The sequence below is a fragment of the Rhipicephalus microplus genome, chromosome 2 (assembly GCF_043290135.1).
Source record: "Rhipicephalus microplus isolate Deutch F79 chromosome 2, USDA_Rmic, whole genome shotgun sequence".
Classification (NCBI taxonomy): Eukaryota; Metazoa; Arthropoda; class Arachnida; order Ixodida; family Ixodidae; genus Rhipicephalus; species Rhipicephalus microplus.
The window spans coordinates 300,446,703-300,465,331 of NC_134701.1; the positions used below are offsets into that span (position 1 = coordinate 300,446,703).

General features: G+C 46.0%; 1 protein-coding gene across 5 annotated transcripts in view; it reads right to left on the reverse strand.

Moving 5' to 3' along the window:
• Positions 1 to 18,629, reverse strand: part of tweek (transmembrane protein KIAA1109 homolog tweek) — a 1,194,469-nt gene that overhangs the window by 876,362 nt on the left and 299,478 nt on the right. For all 5 annotated transcript variants that reach the window (XM_075882507.1, XM_075882492.1, XM_075882501.1 and 2 more), the window contains one exon: positions 4,098 to 4,298. In XM_075882507.1, the coding sequence (XP_075738622.1) occupies positions 4,098 to 4,298 (201 nt within the window). The remainder of the gene's footprint in view (positions 1 to 4,097; positions 4,299 to 18,629) is intronic.

The following is an 18,629-nucleotide window of genomic DNA, read 5'->3' on the forward strand; positions in this document are numbered from 1 at the left end:
CTGCTATTGCGTCAAAAAGTAGTACATTAATTTACTGATATCTCTATAGCCACTGTAATATCTCATTTGCCTTGCTGAAATAAATACTGCTTTATTTATTATGGAACTTACTTTAATGATTATGGAACTTTCTTAGACAGCACCACTTTTTCGGCAAGCACTTTCCAAAAGTAAACATGGCGTCCATGATGTGGGGAAATGTGGAGGGTCACTGAGCGGCTGCGAACGTCCAAAAAACATACTTGTGGTGTGAGAATGAGATTTTACACTGAACAATCGAATTGTCTCTCCCCCAATGTTTTTCTAAACGCTTCAACGATGCAAGCAAGCGAAACCAAAATTGGCCGCAAGCTGCCGTGATACTTGCGGAGCAACACGAATTTGCAGAAACCGCCTCCGTAGCCTTCGCTACACTGTTAAGGAGCTTCACAGCACAGCACCCATTGCTGTGAAGCAGCACTATAGGAAAAACCACGCGTATTATCCGGACCTCCAATTTGCCACTGAAATTTTTGGGTTTTTGGCGCGGGTTATACGTGCGAAAATACGGTACTTGGTTATGCTTGCTGTATTCACTGCAATGGATGCATTGCACGCTGACATGTACATAAGCTGTTCTATAACGCGCTCAAATCATTGTGCCGAATAACTTTAAATTAGCTTACATGAAAGACAGGAGATGAGTGCTCCCTGTCTCCTTCATAATGAGGTACACTTACCAGAAGGCACTTAAAAGTTTATGATGAAGTTATTCCCGAAACACACTTCTTTTTTTACATTTATATAGCAGCAAATTTACTTGCAGTGGCATTGAGCCGAGTTGCGATGAATGAAAACGTATATTACAAATCGTCTCCCCTCTTTTTTTCTTTACCGTAGTCAATTGAATAAGATAGCACTCGTGCACAAGCAAAATTAGCCCTAGGGTTTCTTGCATCGTGGCAAACAAATCATATAATAATAATTATTATGCTAAAAGGGCATAAACACACTCCCAGACTTCCGTTGATGTACCACTTGTGGTTCTGATATGAAGAGAGCACTATCTCTTAGGCCCGATCCACTTCCACGGCCCAATCAACTTAGTTGTGCCACGTGCGACACGTGGCTGCGCAGAGCCTTAAACCTAACACCGCCAACGCTAGCGAAGAAGTCCCGCTAGGCCTACTCTACCCTGGCTCTAACAAAAGCTTTTACCGAACCACGAAAACTGTCATCCAATGCTCCAAGAGCTCCATGTTGGGCAGCCAGTGTGTGGTCTCGATATGAAAAGAGCCACGCCACGCTCTTGGAGCGAACGGACACAGTAGATGCAGTCGGACCGAACCAAATCGACAGACACATATATTTAAAAACTTTGGATCAACAATATCGTCCGCCGAGTGCTAAGACATCCTCACACATTATTAACAACACTCAACGTGACAAACAAGGTGGTGTCGCTAACGCCTGACTCACCACAGGCGCCCACCGCAGATAAAGGTCAAGGGGCTTTAACCGCACACGGCCCGCAGTGCCGTCCACAGCAGACCCACCGTTGGAGGAAACCGTCCGCCCCACCGCCTCACCCCAAAAGGGACTCGCTAAACTTTCTATGCCGCCACTAAGGCTTGCCTGCTGCCAGGAGTAACCCCCGGCACTACCGCTGTAACAACCATGACGATGATAGTGGTGATCTACGCTCGCGAACACAACGCCACCTACCGCTCAATAGTTGTGACCTCAAAATACACCTTCTGCGCGAGACATGTGCCCCACACGGCACAAATAACTTTACAGGGGGTGTCAACACCCCCACACATTTTGCCCATCGCAAAACAATCCACACATTCACCACGTCATCCACTGCAAGACGATCCGCATAAACATTTGGCAGCAAAAACCTTAAATATTGTGGCGTCCTTAATGTCTGTGGTGCACAGGTGGCTCATTCTGTATGGAGCATGGCTTTAGCACGGTGGCGCACACGGAAAGTTTCTTGCGGCATGTTGAACACATGATCCCACGCCGAAGGAGCATACACTGCAGACTCCCGAATTAACGTTAAGCCCAACTTCGTCCACCGTAAAGCGATCTGCACAGCAATGCGTAACAAATGGCAGCAAGAAACCCATATTTCTCCGGCGTACATTTTCAACTAGCTTCACAAAAACCAACTCTCAGAAGAAGCCACCATCTTGCTTGCAAAAAAAATAAGCAAAAAAGACCGGAAGCGCACCTATACCACATCACCGCCTTCAACTAATAGCGGCGCCGCATTTCTCCCATAAATCTTTTGGGATATGATACGAAAACACGCTGCCCTGACACTGGAGGACCTTCTCCCGTGCATCCTCTGTGAAGCTCCCAGGGTCATCTCGTGGAAGCTAGTGTCAAGGAGGCTCAATGGTTCATTCCGCATCTACAACCAGGTTGTTGCAACTACTCTCAACCGCACCAGCAGAACATGAAGAGCCATCCCTCCTAAGTGGAGCATATGGGAGGCACAAGAATTGCAAGTTGGGCCCAATAAATTTGACAACACAGTGGACTCCCACGAAGACTACGGTAACTAGAAGAGACCACAATCATTTGTTCGCCTTATCAGGAGTTCGACTTATCAGAAGTGCCCCCCCAGAACCAAATGCTAACATGCCAAGTACGCCTAAATATGTTGCTTGAAAACAATGAATGAAGTATACTTATATTGGGGAGGAAAGGAACAAAAAGCATTTATTTGGCTCAGCTTGATAAAAACTATGCTTGTAAGTAGAGTATTTAGACTAATTTAAAGAGTACCTAATTTTGTGAGTTCATAATAAATATGTTCATGAATAAATGGCTACCACATTTTAACAATAAAACTTTAGCATGACCCTATTTCGACCATTAGAAAGATAAAAAAGGACGAACAAGCACAATTTTTCTTTAAAAATATGGAAAATTTATTCTTGTGGCTGTTCACCTTTTTTAGAAACTGTTTTACTGGCTTTGATATCACTAGTAGATATGCTTTCGTTACATTCTATCACCCTGACAAAGTCAATTTACGTGAAGTTGCTTAGAAAAGTCTCCAAGTTTTTCTTTGAAGTTTGGATATTTTCGTATTATCAGCCCACAGTAACATTTCCTGAAGGACGTGCAGCTGAAGATCTTGGTTCACACTACTTACGATCACAAGCCTCGGGCACCAAAAAAAGAGAAGATGCAGCTTTATTTAGTGTGAAAATTGACCTTCCTTTTTCGTGCACTTTCATAATAAAAATGGCGCATCACAGTTTGCTGCATTCCACTGCGAACTGATACTACACGCACAGGCCTTATGCAAACCAACGCAAACTGACCACGTGTGCTCCGGCGCCATTGTGTGACGACGATGACAATGCATCCGACTCCTCTGATGGGAGTAATAGTGCCACATAGGTGGTTTTCATTTGATGTGATTATAATGTACAGACAATCTTTGTTCCCATTTTCATTTTCATTTGGCTTTTTTTTTTTGCCCTTTTCTGTTGGATCTTCCTCTTTAGCCAAGCTATTGTGTTCTTTTGTTCTCTACTGTATTCCTGTTGGGGAACTGAAGAACATCAAAAAAATATAAAAGGTACACTTTTTGTTGCTTTTTTTGCTGATTAGGTCAACCCTTTTTACACCTATAAAGTAGGGGTGAGGGGGATACCAGGTTTATGCACTGACCTTTCTTTCCCACTTATCTCGCTTTCTTCCTCCTCGTCACAATCTGCTTTCGAGTCTTTGCACCAGGAAGGTTTTTCTTTTTTCTTTTTGCTTTCCTTTGTTCGCTTGAATGCCCCCATCAAGACTATAATGTTCATTACGCAGAATTCTTACCGTTGTTGGCCACTCCGAGAGTTCAGTTTAACAGAAGAGGCCTGTTATGCGATTCATATTAAGCAGATTTTTTTTCTGCACTGAGTCTATGGGAAACTAAATGAACACTGCCATGTTGTTCGTCTTAAGCAAGAATTCATCTTAACAGAGTTCATCTTAATGGGGGTTTATTGTACGTGCGTGCCAGAAGTAAGCATGTGCAGACACTCATTGCCCGCTCCTATAGATAAAAGGCTTGGCACTGAAGCAAAGCTACTGGAAAGGCATACCGCAGGCGATCCATCCTCCTCCGAGTCAAAGAAGAAGCAACCACCGAGACAGCCACAGTGGCCTCCAGCACGGCTGTCTCCCCAGAGGAACCACAGCCGGTGCGTTGTCTTGTCATGAGTTCGAAGAAAACTCTGCTGGCTATTGGGAGGTCCCTGTGCCCAGTTGTCCATCACCAGGGGCCCAAACTCCAGCTTGCCAGCCTGAAGCCATAGTGCAAAACCGTTCTTTTTTCACGATTATGGCATTGGGCAAAAAATAACATGTTTAGCAAACACAGCCTTTCTAACTATGCATGGGAGGAATTTGTATATACAATAAAATCAACAGTGAAAAGAATAAACAATTTCACATTAACTCAAATATAGCATCAATGTCAGTGCTCTCTAGCAATCAATTCTCCCAGTGAACGACTCCCTGATGTCCCTAAGAAACAATGTCTCCTTTGCATTTTACTTAGTTACTATATCTGCAGTACATAGGCAACACTTTCAGAAAAAAATTTGATTGAAATGCCACACAATGTTTAGTGAGACAAAGGACATTTCGTCATTTTTGCAGGTGATATGTTTTCACAGAAGGGCTCTGAGGCGAGAAAAAATCGTTTGACCTCGATAGACGACAAGGCTACATCTTTAAAGAAATGAGTCTGAACTCTTTCATTACTGTAAGAAAATGGTTATCTTTTTCATATATCTTGGCAATTTAAGTTATTGCCTGTTTGAAAAACACTCCCGCATGATTGCAACATATATTAATATGCATAACGGAATGCTCTTTTCAAAAAAAAAAATATGATGTAGCACAAGAAAAATCTAGAAATTAATAAAAATGTGATAATTGTACAATTTTTTATTGCTAGCTAGTAAACATTACAATAAAAGCACTACATATGGAAAACATTCCGAACAAAGAAATTTCAGAATATGTCATTTTGCATATTAATGACCCAGGAACAGTATAAAAAATATTAACATTCTACAATATGTTTCTATCAACATGCACAACAAAAATGTAAACCAAGATGGTGCTTCATGGCTTGTGCTATGCAATGAAGCATTGTTTGGCTTTTTTACGAGACACAGGTCCACTCATGCACATTAATCAATAATTTTTTTCAGTTTTTTTTACAATAAGAGGTTGCAAGTGTTCTAATATAAATGGATGCCCCCGAAGTGAACAATCACTCCATAAATCAGATGTCGAATGACCTTCACTAGATCGTCTAGCGTCACCTCTTTCCGTGAGCCACCTCTCTTCAGATGCATATGCATCCAAGCATATTTATTTGTACTTTTGCAGATAGAATTGGGGAAAAAAATCACTTTCAGTCCTCGAACTTCTTAGCCCCTCCATAGTGTCAGGCCGAGATGCGCTCCGCCAGCCTTTTGTCACGAGAATATCTGCAGCCGGTGCCCGCACAATGCGCCCCAACAATATCTACACCTTGAACGTGACCAGAGTAGCCCAGAGTGGGCACAAAGGTACTGACGTGTGGCGAAAGAAGTCAGAAACAAAATCAATGCCTGAACAACTGCAAATGTCTTAGGTTGATGCATTACTTCGGTGCCATGAAAGCTTGAAGCTGAGGTACAGTCATTTTCAGACTCAAAGCACATCGTCACTCAATTTAGGCGCGGTTGCAAGATAGTTTCGAATAACGCAGGTGCGCACTCATGCAAGCATAATGACTATTGACACTGTATGTGGCCCTGTGCTTGACATAACAATAGAAACGAAACCAAAGTTGCTGGAAACTGGCTGAAAAGGCCACCTAGACAATTCATACAAGTGGCAGGCCTCCACAAATTATTTTTTATAGAATATATCTTCCCAGACTTGAAGCCCCAGCTCTCTAGTGAATAGCTGGCATAAATTTTGGACAATTATTGCCTCTCAACACTGTCAGATTGTGAAGCTGACACCTTGATTTGATATTACACTGACAAAAATTTTTTTGCTTACGGAGCTTTGCTGGTACGATAACTTAACCACGAGCAGCACGCACTTCCATCAAGTTTGTCAACTCAGCGAATTTTTTTCAATGGCACACATACATTGTTTCATGCAAAGGCCTGTGAAGAAATCACTATGTTGCAAAAACAAGCAAATTCAAAATGATTATAAAAGTTCAGTGACTGGATTACCAATTAGAAAGTGCTGGGCGCATGACGAACAAAGTGAACATTCCAAAATCGATTATTCAAAGCGTCGATCCCCAGTGATCTGTTTGGATAGGCGTGCTAACGAAAGCGTTAATGTTGCCTTAACACCTGAATCTGGATTGCTTGGCATCCAAAGTGAAAAATGTCAACAACTTCAACTGGAACTTTTCTTTCTTAAAAAACAAATAAACCAGGCATCTCTTGCAGAACTGCTGCATCAGAGGGGGGGATGAAGGGGTCAGCAGCTCACTATGTCTGCTTAGCTCCACAGACATCTACATTCTTTGAGGTTTCGAAACCCATATTTAGTTCTGAATTCTGAACCTGGTGAGGGTGCTATCACCCCCTGTAAAGTCATTTGCGCCACGAGGTACACACGTGTTCCACGGATAAGCCACATTTAGGGATGACAACTGCTGAGTGGTAAATGGTGCAGCAGTCGCATGTCACCTAGCTTCGCCTGGGGAGGGGGCTAGGTGGCTGTACAGAAAAGATTGGGGAATCTCTTCGGCACGTCGCTGCTGGTGTAAGCGGTTGTCTCTTGCTGTGGGTCCATGGGGACGACACCGCGGGTTTTCGCCCATGGGCCCTCGTGGCGAGTCGAGCATTGATGCCGCCACCTTTGTGCTACCTTTTGTTTGTTGCTATGTTGATTGAGTGTATTGGAACATTGTGTAAGGTTGCTTTACCGTGTTGATCACTAGTGATGTATTTGATTTAGCTGGCAATATAGTTGATGTAAAATTAGTTAAATAAATGTTATTGTTTCATAGTTTCGCTGTGGCGTACCATTTTTGCGAGTGGGGGGGGGGCAAACCTACTTCACTCATCAGCCAGGGTGCATATATATATCAAGAGAGAGAACTTCACTGACGTGCTCACACATTGACATGAATTTTCATACACAGAGCACTTGTTAAATAGCATAACAAAAGGAACAGTCAGTTCTAAGCAGCTTCCACTGAAACAACACATATATGCGCGTCATGCATGTAACAGTGTAGCGACGCGGCCGCCACCGCGCACCCCGCGGTCATAAAAAATTGCAGAGCAGCATTCCAAGCAAAGTGCTGCTCTGCTCTCTGTTTTTCGTTCATCTTTTTCACTCTTGCCACTTCCTGTGTACTGCCCACACCTGCTCTATTTTTTACTCTCTGTCAGAATAAAGTAGACGTTGTTACTGAAAAGACGTGTCAGTTTTGTACAACCTGGCTCGACAAAGTGGTGACCCGTAGTCCTTTGCGGCACTGCTGAAGTATTGTTGAGTCATGCAGAGCAACGAGGCGCACCTAAACACGGAAGCTACTGGGACGACCGATCATGACGTCTCTGCAATCTCCATCTGACTATCAGCTAACTGGGACCACAACCCTTCGATCTGGTTCATTCAAGCTGATTACAAATTTGTGCTTTCTGGCATGCACACAGAAGAACGCAAGTACCATCTCGTTTCGGTGCTGTAACCAGCTGCTGCCGGAGAAGTATCTGACCTGCTTTCCGGACCTCCCTCCATTACACTGTACAGCACTCTCAAGGCTGCTCTGCTGGAGTGAACGATGGCATCACAGCGCTCCCGCATACAGCAATTGCTCTCCGCAAAAGAATTAAGTGACCATTGGCCCAGCCAGCTTCTTCGTCATATGCGTCAACTAATGAGCGTCTACACCACCATTACTGATGAGAACTTGCAGCGACAATTGTTTCTGCAATGCCTTCCTGGCAATCTGACAATCTGGCAATGTGCAAATGGTACTAGCCACAGCGTCCACGTTGGACCTCAACGGTCCGGCCAGCCTGGCGGACAAGGTCTTGGAAGTCGCCACGCCGTCCGTGTGCAACGTCATGCCGTCATTTAACAACGTGAGTGCCGCTCCACAAACATCATCTGACCCTGCTTCTCCCATCTACACACTTTGCAATCGCCTAGAACTAGTTTGTGCCGCGGAGCGTCATTACACCACTCCACATCACCGAAACCGCAGCCGAAGCTCCTCGTGTTATGGACGCGCGTCACTGCCTACAACCTTGCTCGTGACAAGAAAACAGGCAGACCGACCATTGACGGTGATGACTGGTCAAGGCCAACCCAAAAGTTGCCTGTTTCACGTCATGGACAAAATCACAAGCCAGCAGTACCTGGTGAACACTGGTACAGAGGTCAGCATTATTCCGCCTCAAAAATCCAACCAAACAATACCCCCGATCTCCTACCTGCAAGCTGCCGACGGCAGCAAGATCCTCGTTAACGAATCGTGGTCGCTCACTCTGAACCTAGGCTTGCACAGCATGTTTTGTTGGGTTTTCCTCGTTGCTGACGTACGCCGTGCCCTCAATGGTGCAGACTTTTTAAACCACCATAAACTGCTGGTCGACCTGATACGGCAACGCCTGCTAGACACTACTACACTGCTCTCTGTCTGTGGTGTTGTTTCTCATGACAAGAACATAATCGCCCCACAAATAACAGTGGCCAATGAACGTTTCGCAGAACTTCTTCGAGAATTTCCAAACATCACACAACCGCATGACTGGACAAAACCTGTGCAACATGATGCCTGCCACCATATCCTCACCACTGGTCCACCTGTTTTCACTCGCCCACAGCGACTTGCTCCAGATAAACACAAAGTAGCCAGGGTTGAATTTGAACACATGTTGGAACTCGGAATAATACGACCATCATCGAACAGCTGAGCGTCTCCTCTCCAACTCGTCCCCAAAAAGTCAGGTGACTGGAGACCCTGCCGAGACTACCGTTCCCTGAACGCAAAAACTATTCCCGACCGGTATCCCCTGCCTAACATTCAGGATTTCACATCAGCTCTACATGAAACAACAGTGTTCTCTAAAATCGGCCTAGTCGAAGCCTTTCACCAAATTCCTGTTGCTGCAGAAGATGTTTCGAAGACAGCAATTACCACCTCATTTGGCCTTTTTGAATTCTTGAGAATGCATTCGGCCTCCGCAATGCTGCAAAAATGTCCCAGCGGTTTGTTGACACGGTCATACGTGGTCTGCCGTTTGTGTTCGCCTACGTTGACGACCTGCTGGTGGCAAGCTCATTTTATGAGGAGCACTTGCAACATCTTTGTCAACTTCTCGAACACCTGTCAGCCAATGGAACCATTGTGAACACTGAAAAAAGTGAGTTTGGAGTGTCATGTGAGTTTGGAGTGTCAGGAAGGGGGTTAATTCCACAGCAGTGGAATTAGCCCCCTTCCTGACAAAGTGCGAGCAATCGTCGCGTTCCCCAAGCCTACATCAAAAACCAAGCTGTGCCAGTTTCTAGGGTTTGTAAATTTCTACCGCCGATTTATTAGGAACTGTGCTACGCTGTTGAAGCCCATCGACAATTTGCTCTGTGACAAACCCTCGGAAACTGCACTACCAAGGAACACTGCTGCGGAAGAAGCTTTCAACTCCATCAAGAATGCTTTGACTGAAGCTACACTGCTGACGCACCCCAATACCAGTTACCCCTTGGCGCTCATGACGGATGCATCCTATTCTGCACTTGGGGCTGTACTCCAGCAAAAAGTGAATGATCAGTGGCCGCCCTTGCCTTTTCCTCCAAGGGTATCACCTCTGCCCAAAGAAACTACAGTGTTTTCGGCCATGAGTTGCTCGCCATCTTTCTCGCCGCGCGTCATTTTTGATACCTTCTTGAATGCTGCTCTTTTACAATTTTCACTGATCACAAACATCTCACCTATTCAATAGGCCAATCTGACTCAGTAGCTCGCCTTCATCTCGAAGCTTTCAACTGGTATACGCCACATCAGTGGCATTGACAACGCTCCAGCTCACGCTCTCAGTCGCGTGTATGCCATCACCCGCAGTCGCTCCAAAACCTCCATCTCAGCATCCTTTCCATTCGAACTCCAGGATTTGGCTGCAGCCCAATCAAAAGACACCACGCTTGAACACCTACGCGAAGCATCCACACCCCTTCAGCTTAAACCCATGACCTTTGAAGATGTGCAAATTATTTGTGACACCTCCACAAGCACACCCAGACCATTTTTGACCGACCCTTTCCGTAAGAAAATATTCGACGCCTGTCACAGCCTTTTTCGATCCAAAATTCGCGCTTCCCAAAAGCTTGTTTCTTCACGACTTGTCTGGCCTGGCATGAACGCCAACATCAGAGATTGGTTTCGTGAGTGTGCATCGTGTCAGCGCGCCAAAGCTCAATGGTACCCCTTTCCTCCATCAAAACCCTTCTTGCAACCTGACGAACTTTTCATTGCTGTGCATATTGACATCGTTGCTCCGTTACCCCCATGTCAAGGCTATCATTACCTTCTGACATGTGCAGATCGTTTCACCCGTTGGCCCAAAGCCACTCCTATGCCTGACATGTCTGCAGCTACCGTCGCAGCGGCTTTTGTTTCTACCAGGATATTCCGATTTGGCTGTCCGACAATGATTGTATCGGACCGTGGTCGCCAGTTCAAATCTTCTCTCTTTTCGGAACCCCTAAAACTTCTTGATATTTCCTGCCTGCGCACAGCGTTATATTATACGCAAACAAATGGCCTCGTCGAGAGATTCCACCAGCACCTCAATGCAGCACTCACAACACACGGCTGCTCTGACAGGTGGGTTGACTGCCTCCCGCTTACGCTACTAGGAATTCGATCTTCTTTCAAGGAGGACCGCTCCTGCTTCACTTCCGAGCTTATTTATGGCACTTCACTTCACCTGCCTGCCTATTTCGTCGAAGAACGCGACAGTGCCACTCAACTAACAGCAACAGAGTACGTTGTTCAGCTGCACGACGTCTCTCGACACATTCGTCCGCAGCCTACAGGCAGCCAGCTACATGCAGCGTACATCGCTCAGGTCGTAAAAACAGCGACACACGTGTTCATATTGTACGGCCCTGTGCGCGCCCCGCTTCAACCACACTTCCTCGGCCCCTTCCGTGTGTTAGAGCGCTGGCCTGCTAACTTCGTCGTCGACATCGATGGGGCATGCGATACAATTGCGCTCGAGTTGCTCAAGCCAGCGTTCAGTGAAGCGCCCAATCTCAACTGCCTCGCCGTGCCTTCCTCCCCTGGACATGAGGACCCCTCATCGCCAGTGTTCCTCCCGTCATCACCTATGCCCCGTGTTCACTGGGATGACACTACAACTGAGAATCGTTTGTCGCACCAGCTTCGTCTCTCAGGGGAGAGCAATCTGTAGCGACGCAGCCACCACCATGCATCCCGCGGTCATAAAAACCTGCGAAGCAGCATTCCAAGCAACGTGATGCTCTCTTCTCTGTTTCTCCTTCGTCTCCTTCACTCTTGCCGCTTCCGGTGAAACTGCGTGCATTTGCTCTATTTTCGACTTTCTGGTTGCCATAATAAAGTAGACGTTGTTAGTGAAAAGACGTGTCTGTCTCGTACAACCTGCCTCTACAACAGTATTACACGCAACGTTCTTATGCATTACCTCACAACTTTCCGCATGAACACAATTACAGTAGAATCTCGTTGATACAATTACGGTTGATGTCAATTTCGTGATGATACAAAGTTTATGGTTTTATGAATTACATTATATAAAATACACCGTGATTTGGCGTTATACAAATGGTTTCCTCAGCCACCGCGGATGATACGAATGTGCTATTGACCGCTGCATGGCAGCGGCGCAATGCGGCTTGTCTGTGGGGCGAAGGCCTGTTCACTCTTGACCTCGAAGGGAATGAATGTGGCAAAACTGCCCGAAATTTTCCTCGCTCTGGTGGCCGGAAAAACACGCCACGTGGTCAAAGCGAAAAAATTAGTCTGAAACCAATTTTTCCGTCACGCGATAGCATATCTACTTTTGCTTCACGGCTTTGGAATCACCGGCTGCTCTATGTCTCAAACCACGTGATCTCAACAACCAGCCGCTTAATCAACATGACAACGAAGGCATCGGTGGTGGATCAAGCCGGCACTATCGCGAACTACCCGCATGGCATGCAAAGCTCAAAGACGCTGTCATCAAGAGCCTGGTTTAGATTACGATTGCTGACAACACCAGAAGTAGAAGAAAGTGCAGCAGCTGCAGCGAGTCGACTTGCCCGAATGTGTCTTGCTTTTGCACTGCCAGCTGAATTTGTCGCCACCACTGTGTCCGCTCGGATAGTCCTGCTGGCGTGTCTTCCGAAATAATGTTAGTAAAGGTGCAAACTTTTTTTTTTCAGTGCCTTGTATGCATATTTATAACTCGCTACGAGCTTCAGTGTTCAAGAAACGGGCAAAATGGAATAAATTTTCAAGCGGCAGCGGCGGGGAGGCATGCACACGAGGGGCAGAATGAATGTGAATGTTTTCGTCAGGCGCGGATGTGCTTTTCTGGCCGCGCTGGCATTTTCACTTGAATTCTCCTGAGCTAATTCTTCAGGACTCATTTCTTTTTTTTTTTTTTTTATCGACTTCGCGGCGTGGTTTTCCGGCCACTAAGCGACGAAGCGAGTGAATCACCAATGAACTTGGCCTCTTTCGCTCCCTCTCATGTCAACTGTGAATGCGCTACGCCAGCAGCACGAGCAAGAAAACTGCAGCACTTAATTGAGAGACGGTAAAGGCAGGAAAGTTCAAAAGAACATTACAAATTTTTTTCAGCAAGGTGTACTTGCCAATGAAGTTCTACATCATTTTTATCAGCTCTAAGTTGTTTTTGGTTTACATAAATTCGGGTTGATACGAATAATTTACGCACTCCCTTCAAACTCGTATCATCGAGATTCTAATATGTGTTAATTATTGGAGGCCTCCCTAACAGTATATGTTTGTAAAGCAATCCATAGTGAACCAGACATACTTTCAGTGTTTCTGTCTACTTATTTACCTATCTAGCCAGGTACATGTCTTGGTGCTTTGGTAGTTGCCCTATCACTTTAGTATAGACCAATATCGGCACAGGTGGGCACGAGGGTATGATAACATGTGTCTTGCCCGACATAAATAACCTGGAAATGATGTCATGTACTTCAAGAAACTCTTTCTTTCAGTCATGTGTGTCCCACATCCGTATACCATGGGTTATGGTATGCAGGTATGTGCCTTAAAGTTTGTATCAGAGCGACGACAACAGGCGTCGGTAGTTTAAACATGAGAACCTTAAAAAAATCTAACATCGACAGTGTTGATTTGACGTCTTCAAAAAATAAAGATCAGGATCCCAGCAGGAATTGAACTAAAGCATTTCGTGTGGCAGTCATGTATTTTACCACAAAACCAGGCAAGGTATTGAATCCAAAGATACTGTGCAGACATCAAGTATATGTGCAAAGAGATTATGGATACACTGCTATAGCTACGTGAATTTATAACAAGATAAACATTGCATATGTACTCTTACTATACAGACGCACGTCATGCCGTGTTAACATCAGTTATGGCTTTAGTGTCCACTTTACTTTTAAACAGTCTCATGAGCATTATATGCCCACTCATATGATTCAGCAAGCTATATTCAAGTGTTGCTTGGCAATGTAGGAATGCTCAAACGAATGATATTCACATCATGTCACCGTACTGCGCACTTCGTTACATAAAAATTACGTCCGAGCCCTAGTGCGAAAGATGAGGTTGTGTCACGTCATAAGTGTTTTTTAAAACGTCAACGTAGTGACTGCTACTAATTCATTTACAAAAACACGTAAATGTACCCTTAAAGCCTGTCCGAAAGAAAATAAGAAGTGTGGCATAGACGGTACTCGCTGACAGATTCGAATGAAACTGATTTCCACAGTTCATGCAATCAGTCGAATTTTCATGCGAAACTGTTGTATGCCAGGGTCCACTAAGGCCTAAGTAAACTACGCGGTAGAGAACGAGGACAAGAAAAACACGAGGACAGGTATCACCAACTGGCCTAATCGTCCATTTTGATCCACTTAGACTTCAGTGATGCGTTCCCATCACAGAAACAATGTTCCTGGCCGTCTGTCAAAGAAAAAAAGTTCTGTTAACGGGCATCGAACCAATTACTTCTCAATCCGCCCCCACAAAACCCGAGCACGCTATCCACTGCGTAATGGATACAGATTCAAACTCCTGTACAAACACGCCTTATATATTCCATACTTTCCTCTTAGAGTGCTCTTCATCATCAGGGTAGTGTCGCCCTCTTGAAGCAGTAAAGTAATTCATCATTACTGCAGCCTCCGCGATTAACACCTGCAACGCGTAGTCTGTGCGTCGGCTTCATTCGGCACGTTTTCAGTACAAGTGCGGTTTTGTCAATTTTTAACGCACCGCGAGGTGGCAACCTTAGCAAAAGCATTGGTCTCGCTCATAGCGTCTATCACAACAAAAAAATAGCCCTGCGACACACGCCTGCCTCATGTGGACGTATCATCGCGTTCCTCGCTTACGCGTGTCCCAAAATACACCACTGCTTGGCTACCAAAAAACACCTCGGCTTGGCTACAGAGGTGACATGCAGTGCTTTCTTAGAACCACGAAATTCAATCACACTTTCACAGGCTAAATATTGGCGCCCTTAGCACAATTTCTATGTCCAATATGCGACTCTCATTTTGCTATCACACCTCTTTCTCTGATTATGCTTTGGCAGCTAACATCTACAGATACCACAATAGTTCAATAAATTTATCATAATTGTTAGTCATTGGGATGGAGACGTACCAAGCGTCAGAGGGTACATCCACGTTGAACAAGGCTATGGCTGCCAAACATTAAAACATACATTCAGCAAAACCTCCTTTATCAATGTAGAGTAAACATTAATTTACCTGTGTAAAGGCCCGTTTTACTTTCGCCCTATATACCAATTCCTATGACAAAGAGAACAACCATGAACCATGTTTTTTCAATAAATGATTGCTATATTTTTTTCATAATAAGTATTACACTTTTTGGCATATATTCAAGCTTGTGCATTATAATTTGCCTTGTTGGCTAAAAGTCCGAGCACTGTTTCTGGAGAGTGCAATTAATAATAATATTGCAATTATTATTTTACTATTATTGTCAACTTACTTCTCAATCCCGCTTTTTTTAAAAAAATGTATATTTTATAGTGTTAGGGGTGTAGCACAATGTTTACACTCATTGTATTTGTATTAACATTATTTCTTAAAGGGCCCCCAGGCACCTGCATAAATAGGCTAATACAAACGGTGTAAAAAAAATTTTCCTTTGGAAGAACAAAATGTGGGCGATTTTGACATTATACCATCCCTTGTTGCTTCCTTTTGAAATGGTCGTTAGCTTTATATAATTGGTGTAAACAGTCATCAAGCACACAGCAACAGCTTGTTACATGAGACAACAAATGACACGAAAATTTTCGCGACGAAGATCCTTAGGGCATGAGTCTGTCTATGCATGGAGTAGTACGTAGCCACCAGTGGCACATACCCACTCTAGAGCGGGTATGTGCCACAGGAGATGTGAGATGCGAGATGGCAGCACTTGGAGTGTTCACTAGATGGACGCACGGACGGACGGACGGACGGACGAATGCACACACGAACGAACTCATAGATGGACGCACCGATGTTCTAGCGGACGTGCGGAAGTAAGAACGAACGAACAGACAGAAGCACGGGCGGGCTGACGGACGCTTTGCCCCACTCATCATCATACAATTCATGGATATGCTGCGATTTTTTTTATCAAGTAATGACCACTTGTGCATGACCACGTAAAAACTAAGAAAATGAACTATTTGCAGTACGGCAGATTGTTTGCCATTGGTTCTTTGGCATTTAAAATTTTCTGTGTGCCGTAACATCACCTGCTTGTTACATGACATCACGAAGCCGGAGAGCATCTTCTTCTAAATGTATTTCAAGTAGGATAGCTGCCATTGCAGCAGCTACTTACAGCAGCTGGCGAGATGGATTATCAGTATAATAATATATTACCACTTGCAGTATAACGACATTTAGTAGTTTGTGCTTGCTGAGAGAAAGAGGAATAGAGGGAAATGAGTAGCACTGCATATGCATGCTTCTTTGCTGTCTGAGATGTACTTTGAGCTGTAAAAGATAATTCAAGTTGAGTAAAAACCACCTAGCCCGACTCTTAACTAAGCCTCCATAGTGCTAAAAACCATGGCCTTTCACTTTCTACCTGGTTCGATCGATCAAGTTGTGGGGCAAGTTTAAAAGCTGAACTTCCCATTGAGTTCGAATCCCTTGCTCTATTCATGGCCACTTTGGAAGCTGCTGCCATGGTTCGAAATTACCATGAGCAAAGCCGATCAGGTTTATCAGAAACTAAAGCAGAAACAATTTTTGGCGTTTCAATACGAAAGAACTCAAACATCGAAAACGACTCGTCAAACTCACCGGCTCACAACACCTTCAACCGAGCAGCGGTGATGTTAAAGCATTTTCTAAGAAAATAATTTTCCGGAAGCAGCAAATGCTTTAACCAGTTCATATTAAGTTGGCTCGTTACCATTCCTAATAACATCAAGAAGTCACAGCAGAATAAAAGCATGAACAACTGATGTAATGTTATAGGGCCCCTGTTCAGCGCTTGCCTGCTCGGAAATGCTACAGCACAATGGGCAAAAGCATCGCATAGGCGACCTGCACCGCAAGTGATACATGTGTAGATTAAGTGATGAGTGATGGCAGTAGGCCATCAGGCCCGCGAAGAACATGAGAGCATGTTGAGCCCTTTGCCCAGAACGAACTGTCGTTTATTGTTTCCAAAACGCCCCCCCCCCTCCCCCCACTGTGCCAGGCTTGCACAGCTCCACACAACTATTAGCGCCGCGTGGGGGCGCTGCATTTGAGCCACGATTATTACACTCCTCCCCTCTAACTTTGCAGAAACCTTGCACGACGACTGTGACCAGGCTATTAACATTGTAGCAATTAACTAACATCCTTTCACAATAGAAATACGCATACACTGTTTGGAAACAGCTTTTTTGTTGCACTTCACTCATCCTCAGTGGTTGAGGGCGCTATCATCTGCAAACTGTCCCCGGGCCACCCACCCACGCCGTAAAACTACACATGCCGAGACGTCTGCTGCATGCAAGTGGAGGGTGAAAGAGCGTTAGCACGTTGTGGGGATCTGAGGCGCGCCCGCGACCATTTCGCGGGCATTCCGCCACACGGCCACACCCTTTTGCTTTCCTGCTCCGTTAACACGACGTGGCGATAGATGGCGCCACGCGCGGGCACGGCGCGCGCCACTGCGCGCGCTGAGGGAGCGCTCTCTCTCCGTTGGTCGGCGCCGGGTAAGCACGTGTTTTCCTTCGTCCGCGTCCCCTTTGGGAATCGCCGGACTGCAGCCTGCCTGGGGTGGCCTTGGGCACCTCGGCAGGCGTGTTTACTTGAGTGCTAGCTTCGGTAGCGTACGCTAAGCCCACAGCGGTGCCTAGTGCTTGAAGTGGTCGTACCACAACGAGCCGCACTTGCGTTAGGCCTACGCGTACGAGGTTTGCCCTAACACTCGCGACCAGGCCCAGTGGCCATCGTGAGAGTGCGCAGCATAGCCGCGAGGGACCTTTTCCCGACCGGCGTGTCAAAGCTCGCCATTGCCAGCTGCGACGTGCTCGCGGTTTTCCCCTTATTGTGAACGTCCGCGTGCGGGTGCCTTTGCTACCCGCGTCCCGGGAGCGGACGTTGTACTGTTGTTCGGGGTGCCGCCAGAGGCAATAAAGTGTTGTGTACTGTTACATTAGAACACTGTCTGTTTGCCGCGCCGCGCTAAACGCCTTATCAGTTGAGCGCGCGCGGAGCGGTGCGCTACACGCGAGTAAACGGAGTAGCGGCCCTGTGGCTCGCTAAGCCTGAACCCGCGGTGATCGTTCGCTGCAGTTAGGAGCGGGGTCACCATACTGGCGCCCAACGCGGTATCAAAGGCTCATTAAGCCTTTGATTAGTCTTAGCCGAGTCAGCCGCCTTTGCGAATCAGGCTCGCCGCGTTTACCCGCGTTATGTCTGCTCCGCGTGAGTTCTGTCCGCTGACGCTTTTAGCAGATACCGCATTGCTCGAGAACAGGGCCAGTGCCCCCCTTGAGCATCACAGTCGTGCACCCTCACTGGTCACAAGCCCCAGTCGGGATGACACGAGGCGCTACGTATCAGCTCCCACTGGAGAGGTAGCGTGTTTTGGGTCCGGGGCCATAGCCCAACCCGAACAGTGCATGCCAAGGGCAAATTGGACTACCACTGCTCCCTATGGAATGCATGGCAGTTCTATGTCACAGCGCTCCGAAACGGCTCTCAGTGGAGCTTCCGGGGCGCAGATCGGCACCGCGGCCTCAGCCGTTGCCGAATTTTGCCCGCTGGCTGCTACGCAACCTAGCAGCCAAGCTCATTTCGAGCACGCACCTGCACCGCTAGCCGCAAGCGGCCTAGCATTTTCACGTGAAGCTGCCCCAAGTGTC